The 12,738-nt window shown below is 41.4% G+C and overlaps 1 protein-coding gene across 11 annotated transcripts in view; it reads right to left on the reverse strand.

The window, feature by feature from the left end:
• The window catches only part of celf4 (CUGBP, Elav-like family member 4), a 106,156-nt gene that overhangs the window by 8,938 nt on the left and 84,480 nt on the right, over positions 1 to 12,738 (reverse strand). For 2 of the 11 annotated variants that reach the window (XM_078166910.1, XM_033626388.2), the window contains exons 4-11: positions 5,814 to 5,942; positions 4,744 to 4,823; positions 4,282 to 4,422; positions 3,774 to 3,912; positions 2,611 to 2,763; positions 2,074 to 2,184; positions 468 to 530; positions 4 to 81 (exon numbers count right to left, since the gene is read on the reverse strand). In XM_078166910.1, the coding sequence (XP_078023036.1) occupies positions 4 to 81; positions 468 to 530; positions 2,074 to 2,184; positions 2,611 to 2,763; positions 3,774 to 3,912; positions 4,282 to 4,422; positions 4,744 to 4,823; positions 5,814 to 5,942 (894 nt within the window). Of the gene's footprint in view, positions 1 to 3; positions 85 to 467; positions 531 to 2,073; positions 2,185 to 2,610; positions 2,764 to 3,773; positions 3,913 to 4,281; positions 4,423 to 4,743; positions 4,824 to 5,813; positions 5,943 to 12,738 lie in introns of all 11 variants that reach the window. The other 9 variants (XM_033626390.2, XM_033626387.2, XM_033626393.2 and 6 more) reach the window with 6 other exon arrangements.

A 12,738-nucleotide genomic window follows, 5' to 3' on the forward strand; every position in this document is an offset into this window, starting at 1 on the left:
TACCTTCTCGTTGCTGCTGTGGAATGATGGGTGGAGGGTGGGGGAAGGCTTGGCTGATCTGTCCGTATGCAGCGGGGTAGGCTGCTGAGACACACACACACCGACACAGCACGGATCAGATAACAGTCATGACTCGAGCGCACGCACACACTCGGATACATACAAACAATGTGATATATGCAGGGGCACAGCAGGCAATCGATCAGATAACAGACAATAGAGTCTACATGTTACACACACACACACACACACACACACACTGAACACAACAGAGGGAATAAATTGATGTAGTGAGACCGAAACACTTAATGTTACATGATCAAAATTCAAATTCAAACAAAGGAAGCTTTATCTTTCTCCTTTCGTTTTTCTCTGTCATCTCCCTCCTTCTCACACCTACACACACACACACACACACACACACACACACACACAGATCAGTGCTGCTGTGAGAGTGACAGACAGACCTGCATACTGCTGGACTCCTGTGTAAGCCTGCTGGAGAGGATCAGCTGCAGTGGGACTTTGAGCTGCTCCACCAGAGACACAGAGAGAAGAAGAAGGAGGTGGGGTGGAGGGGGGAGCATGGATGGATGGAGGTGTGTGTGTGTGTGTGTGTGTGTGTAGGGGGAGAGAGATGAGGCAGAGAGAGACGGAGGGAGAATGTAGATGGAGGAGAGGGCACGGAAGGAAGGCGAGAGTAATATATAACGAGGGTGAGAGGGAGGAGGGATGGAAGGAGAGGCGATGGAGAGAAGAACAGACAGGAGAAGAAGAGCAGAAAGGTTAGAGAGCCGAACAGTGAGGTGTCAGCTTGCTTTGCTTTCAGCGTGTGAGGAACTGAATTCTGAAAATCTCTTGCTCCTTCGCCGGGCTTTTTACTTTATGTTGCTCCTAAAGTATTTCAAAAAGTAGCTCTTTTTTTTTTTTCAACGGAAGCAGAAAAGTAAAACTTTGAAGGACCACAGTGAAAACAAAATAAAACAACAACACACAGCTCCACTGTCACCACAGGAAAGGAAAATAATTTCTATCTATTATAAACAAATCCTATGCAGAAGAAATGCATTAATTGTTCTAACAATCTGCTGCAGCTACACATTTAAAACAAGACAATTACAATACACACTCACAGCACGGGATGCACCTGTTGCTATCGCTTCACATGTGGGAGATACATTTAATTATTAAAAAATTACACGTGAAAATATTCCCCCCATTCTAAACACACGTGTAGCTACCACAGATGCCGCGCCACACTTTATAACTACCCATCTGTACACACAGTACATGCACATTAAGTACACCACTGAGAGAACACACACTCACACACACCGATAACCACGTACACACACTGATAACCCCATGACCACTAAAAACCAAAGAAATACTGAACACACCGTGGACTAACAGCAACACTGAAACACGGTTCGGATAGCTGGACGAGAGGAGAGAATTATGGGCTCAAATAAAGGGCAATAAATCATACGCTTGTGAAACAATTTCAGAGCCAGTGGTTGTGTATAATCCTGTGGTTGTATGACAAAAATAAAATGTGTGAATGTGAAGAAATATCTGTAGCTGTAGATTTTTTTGTGAACATCTTAATTAATTTTATGGACAAATTATATCAATGATCAATCAAAGATTCAAAGGCAAAAGAACTGTGAAAATCTGAGTGCAGATTCAAAGAAGAAAACTGAAAATCAATGCTCAAAGTTCCCCTGCTTTCAGCTCCAAAATTAGGGCCAAAATTCGTTCTTGTGACGTCAATGTGTATGACGTCTAACACTGCAAAAAGAAAGTGGGGAGTTCAGCACTTTTCTCCTTTGAATCTAAACTCAGTTTTTTTTTTTCTACAGCTACAAACCTTTGCTAAACACTCATAACCCTGAATTTGTCATGCAGTTTTTTCACAGGTTTATAAAGGCTGATATTAAACCACAGACTTTGAAATTATTTCCCAACATTATTCAACAAACTCAAAATCTTATCGACCTTTATTCGAGCCCATGGGGATGAGGGGAGGAGGGGGGAGCCGAAGAGGATAGGAAGGAGGGAGAGGAGCGCTACCTTCAGAGAGAGAGGAGAGGAAGCAGCCACCCTGAACCCCAAAACAACTCCGCGGAGCCACGCCCAAGCCGTTTTTCTCCGAGTCCTCCCTAAAAACCACCTCCTGCAACACTGGAGAGACAAGAGTGTAAAGGAAAAAAAAAGACAGATTTTTCTTCCACCTCCTCACAGACAAAAAAACCCAATGAGGTACTAGCCACGGCTCATGACACAAGCGCATACTTAGGCTCCAGCAGCCCATAAGCACCTTTGCCAAACACTCATCTCCTCGACATGCTGACTGTCTGTGGGCTAAATTCGTCTGGCCTCGGCCTCCTGAACATGCTTCAAGGCTATTCACGCCTGTAAGCCAGCAGCATGCACACTTTCCCCTTATAATGAATGCATTTACTGCAGAGTGTGTCTATAAGGATTTAAGTTTCATTTTCATGGTTTAATAATATAGCAGCAGTATTGTTATTATCATTTAAATGTTTCTGTATCTCTGAGAGTTAGTTTGTATGTTTGCATACATGCCCCTGACTTTACCAGACTTACCAGGGTAATGGTGTATCCCGTTGGTGAAGACAGCCTCTGCGGGAGGCTGCCCATTTGCCTGGGGGGGCGGCATGCCAGTAAAACCATTTACACTAATGGGGGAGGGGATGCTGGTCACTGTGGGGGCGCTGATGCCTGGAGGAGTACTGCCACCTGCAGCCGCGGGTCAGACGGGCAAAGACAGAGAAAAATAGTAAGCATTCCACTGTACTGTCTTTTTTTTTTTTTTCTAAAGACATTATGGAGAAGTTTTACTTTGACTGGCCACCTAAATGTCAGAGGGGTCGGTCCAGTGGGCCGGTGAAGACACTAAATGTCAGGGCTGATTTCTCGTCCCAGTATGGCCCTTACTGTGACACAACAGCCATTAGATGCGAACCTTAGACATATTGTATAAGAATGGTGAACACTGTGTTGAGGATATCTTATGGGTACCAATTATGTGTTTGTCTCAGATGATTGCATGTTATGCCACAGTGAGTTATGCTCGTTTGCAGCCCTTCAGTGCATCTAAAAACACGTATAGATTCTGGGTGAAAGTATGCCTATTCGAATCCAGTGAAAGTTGTTCATGTCTACTGTATTTTTCCACTGCAATACGACAGTAAGGCCTTAAAGGAACATACTGTTTTTATTCATTACATATTACCTTGCTGTTACCACTGTTTTTAAAGGCACCTCATATGTTTGTTTTTTTTTATTAGATTTTCCACCATTATAATGTTGTTTTATTCTAAAAATCGAGTGAGTGAAAAACAAAAATCAGATATACTGGATAAAGAGTGTCATGCACTGTCAACTGCATGTCCTGTTGCCCTTTCAGTAAGCTAGGCTATTGTTGTCCTCTTCGCTAATGCTAAATGGAGGAAGTTAGCGAGCTGTGCTTAACGGATCATGACACCAAACCATTTGAGTAGTGTTGTGAGGAAGCTGTTTGTATTAGACACCATAGATGGAGAAAATTTGGATAAATAAGACAGTAACAGTACAGTTTGCTTGTAACTTGGTGAGACAGCAACACAGATGCAATGTAGTTTAGGATTAGACTACATAGGTTGCACTCCAATTAATGTGAACAAATGACTCCCTACTTTGATAAGATGGACAAATATGCCTAAAAATTCAGTACGCCTTTTGACCTTTTGGTTTTTCCCCGCTGTTACCTGACGTCGGGGTCAGCGGTGCTCCCGGGAGGCCATTGATGGTGGCCATGTGCTGCATCTGTGCAGCAGCGAAGGCTGCCATTGGACTGAGGTAGCCTCCCTGGCCTACAGACGCCATCAACGCCGCCTGCTGCTGCACCTGCACAGTGGAGGAGAGGAGACTTTAAGGAGGGTGGAGAATAATGTAAGGAATAGGAGAAAGACTTTGAGGCTACTGAATTACGAAAGACAAAAAGGAAGCAGTGTTAAAGGAAAGTGAGAAAACAGAAACTAATAGATAATATCCAGGTATTGAATCTCATGATATGTTTTTTTTCCAAACCAGCATTAATAAAGACATCTCACATCACATCCTGAGGAAATATTCTTCCTAATTGGAGGGAGAGCTCATCTGTTTTTTGCTATCTCCGATTCAGATGTGAGCTAAGCTTGAGCACTCCATTTAATCTTCGTGGTTCATTGAATAAATAACTGTGGATAAAAAAAGATGTTTTGCGGGGCGTCTTGCCTGAGCGTAGGCTCCGTAGGCTCCAAACTGCAGGGCCATAGGGTTGAAGATGCCCATCTGACCAGCCATCTGCTGCATGCGGCGGATGGTGCGCTCCTTATCCGTGTCGGCGAACTTCACCACCAGACTGGATGAGGCGCCCTGTGCACCCACCCATCCACCCACCCACACATAAACACACAAACACGCCCACGCAGTACATGTTAGTGCATATTGATACACATGACATAAGCTACGCATCCTCTCCTGCCAAAGCAATAGCATCAGAGCCGGAGCTGGCACCCGCTGCCCTGAGATAGTTTGGCTGGGTCATGTGCAAAAGACAAATTTTCTTACTGGGATTAATAAAGTATAGCTTAACTTAACTTTAAGAAGGTAATTAAGCTCTCTGTGACTCATCTCTCTCTTCGTGACTCACCTCTCTCACATAAATCTACATGCTCACGGTTAGGATGTACTCACAGGCATTGTCTGGCTGCCGTGTAGTGCACTGATGGCTGCCTGAGCTTCAGCATGAGAGGAGTATTTTACAAATGCACAGCCTAAAGAGAGAGGGAGAGAGAGAGAGGGGAGAAAATGACTCAGGGTAAAAAGAGACAGTGAGAACAAAAGAGAAAAGTTTGCTGAAAAGTATATCATACAGTATCACTGCAAAACATTGCCAGTAACAAGACAAAAAATAAAACGATTCCTGTTTTTTTTTGTTTTTTTTTTTCATACCCGGGATAAGTTTCCTACAGCATTACAGCAACAAACACTTAGTAAACAAAGCCCTCTTTGCTGAGGAGGGCTGCATCAGTGTGGATCGACGCTCAATAAACAGACTAAACATGCCACTCTGACACCATTAACAACTTTGGGATCCTCTGATGGGGCTTAAAATGCCACAGCATTCTGGTGTCGCTTACTATTGACAAGCCCCGTTGATGAATTTGAATGATCAAGTTCCCAGTAATTATTGAGCTAAAGCCCACTTAGCCGAGTAAGCTGGCTGATGAGGCCTTGTTAATGGAGCTTCACGGAGGAATCAGAATGATCAAGCCCACTGTAATCATCGGGCTTAGTTATCATCGGGCCTCATTGATTGGCTGCTAAGCCCACTGATGAACTTCATGCAGTGAACTTGTGTAGCACTCTGACAACATTTCGGAAGGACATTTTTCTGGCATGACATGAAGCCTTGTGGTTAATAAGGAGGTTGACTTGTGTTTTTCTCCCTTATCAGAGCCATGTAGGTTGACTCATGAGGTTAATGGGGTTCATCTGTAAAGAGCTGCTGGTTTATATCGCTCATTCCTTTGGGCAAAGCCTTCAGATGGCATTTACTGTTGAAACTTACAGAATCTACAGTATTCTTATGTAAACCCTCCTCTGATGATTGTGGAAAAGCCTGCTTTGATATCGCTCAACATGGAGTGTTTAAGGGGAACTTTGCAAAGTCACCAACTTTGAAAGGCCAAATCATTTCTGTGTAGCAGCCTGTGAAAAAACACAGGGTGCTGGCTCAAAGTCATAAACAGCTATAAACTCACCTTTGCTGTTTCCGTCGGGACCTCTGAGGATGGTGCATTCCTCGATGCTGCCGAAGGACTCGAAAAGGCGCCGCACGTCATCTTCTGACTGTTGCTTGTTGAGCATGCCCACAAAGAGCTTTCTGTCTTCTAAACGGAAAAGGAATAGGTCACGATCAGAGGATCACAGATGCCGTTTGATATTCAACATAAAGGCACGCTATGCTCACTGAAACAGCAGCATATTTACTCTTCCTTACTTGCATGCGAAGAACGTTTTGTGACACAACAGACTGTATATGTTATCCGAGGTAACATATGTTACCCGCTGATTTATTCACACATTTTAAGATCTCAATTGGGTTTGAATGAAGCTAATGGCTTGAAGCTATTTGCTTAAACACAAATTCTCAACGAGTATGCTTATTCTAAACAATGGTCATATGTAGGTGTTTAGCTCCATTTGGAAAACATCAGCAATGCAATAACAATAGAATAACAATTAACAATTACAATAACAAGTAGCTGACAGATGCTGATAATTGTATTACATAAACAACATGTAGAATTAGAAATTTGTTAACTTTAGCAGCGCTGATGAAGCAGTCCTCGCTCATGCCACATTCAGTGGTTCTCGCTGAAGCATCTGTAGTACAATGTGTATTTAAAATAAAGCAATAGTTCTCCTTGTATAGCATGTTCCTCCTGGTTTACCTGGTTCTCCAGTTATTAATATTTTCCACCTGTGTTTCCATTACAGATTTGTAGTGGAAGATAAGCTCATGATCAAAAAAAGAAAATCTTTTTCTGTGCAGTTTCTGTCCTGTGGGAACACAGTTGGCGCCTAGCCGTGAGCATGAGCTCTGGTCACAGATGCTCATGGTGCAGCAATTCAAAGTTTGTCTGATGGTAACAACACAATGCTCGCTCACATCACGTCTTCACCATGTGCCTAATCTCTTTGGGACAAAAAGATATTGTTACCCACTAGGGCCGTAACGGTACATGTATTTGTGTCCAACCATTCGGTACACAACTTTCAGTTCGGCACGACCCTGTACCGAATTATTGGGCGCAGGATATTATTTTATTTTATTTTGTTTTATTTTAATTCCGTTTTTGCGAGCCGAACCATTTAAAATATCTAGTTCCCCGACGGACATAATTGAGTGATGGACCGAGTCCCGTAAATCTCCGCTTTCACTTTGTGCATTCTCGCATTTTGACAACATGGCAAGTGAGCCTGACGAACCTGAAGACCCACCCGCAAACAGTCCTCCGTTTGGGAACACTTTGGTTTCAGGGTAAAATACGAAGATGGAAATAAACAAGTTGACAAGACAAAAGCAGTGTGCCGACACTGCAGAACAGCGGTCGGGTATGTACTTGGAAACACGTCTAACATGCTAACACGCATCTAAAGCGACACCACCCGAGTTTGAACGTTAACCGGCACGACTAGAAAAAGCAATCTGGTGCAAACTATGATATCGTCGTCATTTAAAAAGAAAGAGCATTTCCCTGACCATCGCGCTAAAGAAATAACCAACGCCATTGGAGTTGAGTAAAATTGTTTAAGCTGCACTTTAGATATAAGCATGTTTTGTTTACTGCACTTTAACAAAGTGGGAAAGCTAAGTAAATTCCTAGTAAAACTGAATCTGAGCAGGCTTTAAAGCTGACCAGCTGCACTATACTTTTTATTTTAATTGAGTAAAACTGCTAAAGCAGAAATGTATGTTTCTATTTTTCATTCAAAAAATGTGTTAAAAAAACAGCAGGATTTTATTTTTCTCTTTTATATTTCTATTTTCATTCAAACAATGTGAAAAAGCAGGATTTTATATATATTTGTTTCATTCAAAAATTGTGTAAAAAGAGTTAACTGCTGTGGTGGTATGTTTTAATAAGGTTACCAATAAGTAAAAGATATTTAATAGTTAGATTTTTGTGTACCGTTACACCCCTATTACCCACTAATACTTCACTCACAGTCAGACTGAGTTTCCAACATGTCTGGCTCACAGTAGCTCAAAATCTAAGATGAGAGGCTGATATGATACTCCAGGTTTCATGGCAGTTCACTGAGTGAATGTTGTGGTTATCCAGTTTCTAGATTACTTTAGCTGTAGCATCTTGCTCTATGCTGTGTGAGCTGTTTGACTGTAATAATGTGATGCCAAAACAACAATCAGTGTGAAGGAATTCAGTTTCAGGCTTCTTTTAACCGTTGTAAGTAATATTCTGTCTCTCAACAACAACATGTTGAAGTAGAGGTGCAGTCACACTGTGATATATCTGAACATGAGAGAAGAAGACAGTATTTTCTCTGGTTAACTTAAGGTAAATGTATGGTGGCCGACAAGGGCAAAAACACTGTAAACCGACACAACAGAAAAAATAAAGAAGGATCTTCACCAACTGGACGACACCTGTGCAGAATAAAGAAAACATTTACCAACTTGACGACATGAAATCATCAATTGGATGACACATGCTCAGCATACAAAAAAAAAAAAAAAATAGCTACATGACGCACACAACACAACGGAAATTGTTTCCAGGGGACACTAAAAAGTGATGCACACGGCTGTGAAACACTTGCCTGTTGCTCATTATCAGACTGATCAAATAATCTGACAAAATGCACACAATTAATTATGTCACAGGCAAACGTTAGCTATAGTTAGAACATTAATAGTTACTTTCAGAACCTGTAATTTGGGATAAGCATGTTAAATTACCCGTAGGTTTTGCTGACATGACCTACAAAATGAAATCACTTTGCTTAATTTGTTCACCAGTTAACAATAAGCTGATTAAATTACCTTTTCTCCAATTGGAGGACACTCACACTTGTTAGACCTTTCCTATGGTGCTGTAAACTTGTTTGAATTGGCAGTCTGATAATAAACAACAGACTAATGCAGACTAATGGATTTTCCAAATACAAAAAACGCATGGCCGTGTGCATCGCTTTTTCGTGTCTCCTGGAAACAGTTTCCATTTTATTGTGAGTGTTTTGTAGCACATTTTGTAAACCATGTGCGTGTGAGCTTTATTTGCTTGTGTTGTGTCTGTTTGTATTACATTTGACCCTTCTCAGCCACCGTATAAATGAGTCCCTTATACTGTAGATCATAAAGTGGGACGAGGGGATTGTTAAACGAGATATTCCATGTTTCTTCTATCATATTTTCTGTTCACATAGTTGTAAATACATTACGTGAAGAGAGATGACACCTTAGATGACATCTTAGCAACACTTTGCCCTGATGTATCTATATTTAATATGATATGTTATCTAATGTAAAGTAACAATAGCTTGTGTAACAATCTGTAAATCTGACTTATGTGGCTAATTGGCCAATTTCAGTACATCAAGTACTACCTGTGAGGAACTGTGCTCGTCACACGTATTCAAAAGACAGACATGGTGGTGTGTCTGTCCTCAGGTCAGGACATGATTAAAATTTAATGGAAGTCTAAGTTAAGTTCCACAGAGAGGCTGTCCGGGGGGTGGGGGGGGAGGTCTGTTTACATGTGACAACACATTTGGTTGTTATTATTATTAAATATGCATCGCAGACAGGATGCTAGTGCCTGCTGCACAATAATGAGGCAACAAATTTAACTGTGAAACAAATGAGATAGAAATAAATACAATCTAGCAGAAGTAACAAGTGCTATACACAAGTCAAAGGTTGCACTGAATCCAACGGATAAGACATGCATGTGGGGTTGCAAGGAGGGTAACCTGTTGTTACACCGGAAGCTATGCACACATTTACCCTAACATGGCATCTGGAAAGCACACACTGTACTTTCTGTACTGAGATACATCAGATAAAACATAAGGAATGTGACTTGTTCATGTTATCAAGTCACACAGCACCAATTTAACACGTTCTTGGTCTATTTCTGATTTACAAACACATAGCATAGCAACCAGTCTTTTGCACATAGCAACTGCCGTCCTCCTCTTTCTTCAAGTTAAAATTGGCATTTCAGAACATTTGGTGAAATGTCTCTGTAGACTAAAGCAACACGTAACCTCCACCAAACTTCTCTCTTTCTATTTTTTTTCAACAAACAAACTTTCATGCTGTCAGAAAGAATTGCAGGATGATATCCAATATAAATTCTACATATATGGGTTTTAATAAAATATAGCCAGACTGAGGTCCAGCATTGGTTCATTATTCACCATGACAGCATGATTGAGTCACTGAATGAGTGTTTGAGGGAAATTGTGAGGCAGACGGTGAAAGTGTGTTAGCGCACACCAGTAGCAGATGTGTCGGTGTGCAGGGCCGTCTGTTTTTACGTTGCACAGATTCTGAGCTTTGTGGAAATGGATGTATATGTTGGGAAATTAATGAGCCTCAGTGCAATTGCCTCTAAATGCGCTCTGCAAATTAACGTGTGTGTGTAGGTGTGGTTATCTGTGTGCGTGCGTGCGTGCGTGCTTAGGGTCCGTTCCCCGCTGCCTGTGCCTGACAGGGTGTCCTTGCAGAGTCAACAAGACTAATCTGCGCTCTGGCCTTGCACTGGGTGGGGGTGGTGTGGGGGGGGGGGGGGGGGGGGGCTGTTTACAAGAGTGGAGCGCACATCAGGGGTGGAGGACACACACATACACACACTGCATACACACACACATCTTGAAATGTTTGGCCCCCCACCTTCTCTCACACACACACACACACATACAAATTCACAGTACACACCTCATTGGTGGATAAAGCCTACAGTTCCCCTGGGAAGGCACCAATAAACATTACGTCTTTCTTTGGGAAAGGACTGTTAACACACACTCACACACATGCACACACACAGTCAGCATATGACAATGACTCCCTGATTTTCCTCTACTGTAATATTTAGTAGGCAAGACGATTACTAAAAATCATAAAATGTATTACTCTCTACTCCAACTTCTCTTATGTATTTTCACTGCACAACAGTTCAGCAGCATTCCTTTCTGATCATCAACAATCAGACAGTGGTGGAAAGTAATTAAGTAAATTTACTCAAGTACAAACATACAGTGTGTTATTAGAATAGTTACTAGTAACAGTAACTAGTAAGCACATGCATAAAGCTTCTAAAAAACATGCATTGCTGAAGATTAAACCAGTGTCAGCCAGACTTTTTGACTTGTGAACCCTTATAAAACACAGTGTCTAGTTTGGATTCCTCATGTGTTGGATGTCACGGGTGGAAACGCTAATTTTAGCTCCTTTTCCGGTGCGTCATTGTATACACAAAATACTGTCCTTCTCTGTCCGAGCAGTGTTCAAACATTATTCAGTATTTAGTCGGCATGAGTTTGAGAGAGAGACTGAAAAAGCAAAGATATAAAAACATTTCACTGGCCTCCTTACTGCTTTCTACTGTTTATGAATCTGTTTTCTGTCCGTCTGTGACATCGAATGTGACATACCAAAGAAAACAACAGCAACAACAACAAAAAAAACTCCCAAAAAAAACAAAACAGAAAGGTATACTCATCTACTGCAGAGCTGTTTAAACAGATCTGGTCCACTGGCAATGGGAAAAGAAGATATCGCTTGTTTTTAAAAGTTTTCCCACGTTAAAAAAATCTGCATACACATGCTCCTTTTGGCGGAAAAAGGCTATGAGTTGTTCCATCAAGTGAATTCCCTCTAAAATTTTCAGATGGTTTCTTTTAAATCACTGTTCAAGGCCTTAACGATCCATTATTTCATAAAGATTATTAATGGCCTTACTGCATGTGAGTAGAAACAACCAACCACAGCCGGGGAGTCTCTGACGTAGCTGTCAATAATGTCAATCGCTCCGTCGTCAGCACTCAAACTGTCAAATGAGGCAGCGCTGATCAAATATGAATTGAAGATTCTGTTACTGCATTGCTTATTTCTCACCTCAGATGTTTTCAGAAACATATTTTAGTGTGCTGTTTTGCTGTAAAAGGAGAATATTTCTTCTAGCCAGCGGGCGATGCTGTGTGCGTTGCTCGACTGTTTCCAACATGTCACAAATTTTTTCATTTTACAGCTAAACAGTACACGAAAATATGTGTCTGAAAACATTTAGGGTTAGAAATGCAGTGACAGAGTCTTGATTCATGTTAAATCAGACCTGCCTAGTTTGACAGTATGACTGTGGTCCACGGAGCGATTGACATTATCGACAAATGCATTAGAAACTCCATGGCTGTGATTGGTTGTTTCTGCCACACCGCGGTCTGATTCTAGTGAACACCATTAAAGGCAGTAGGAGAGGGGGGGGACATGTTTTTTTTAGAGACCATCTGTGTCATGTACTTGTTTCAGAATATAGTGACAGTTTCAGCAAATAAGACAAAAAGTTATTTTACCAACTGTAGCTTTAATCATCTCACAACCCCCCAGATTTATTTTGTGACCCACCGGAGGGGGCTTGACCCTTACATTAGAATCACTGGACTAAACTACCGAACTTTATTTGACATTTTTCAAAGTAGCCCAACTCCACAAGCTGCAGCAGTGAAACACTTTTTACACTGATGCATCAGTATTAACAGTCTAAAAATGTAATATATAATAACACAGGATATCAGTCACTGGGGACATTTTCTGCAGAACAACTACTTTTACATGTTAATGATAATACTTCTGTACTTTCACATCAATAGGATTTTAGACGCAGAACTTTTACTTATAATGGTTTATTTTCATAGTTCTGTGCAGTAAAGGATCTACTGTAAGTCCTTCCACCACTGCAATTAAAATGTAACACCCTGACAGTACGATGTAGCTTTGCATTCATGTCTGAGAAAAACATCCAAGGCGTAGAGAATAAAAAAAGATATAGACACAGAAATAGTCTTGAAAAAATAAGTGTTGAGACTGGATGAGTAGAATAGAAGCAGGCTGAGGATGTAGACCCAAATAACAGACAGAGGTATGGACGGCATGCATTG

The sequence above is a fragment of the Epinephelus lanceolatus genome, chromosome 1, assembly GCF_041903045.1.
Source record: "Epinephelus lanceolatus isolate andai-2023 chromosome 1, ASM4190304v1, whole genome shotgun sequence".
NCBI classification, from domain to species: Eukaryota; Metazoa; Chordata; class Actinopteri; order Perciformes; family Serranidae; genus Epinephelus; species Epinephelus lanceolatus.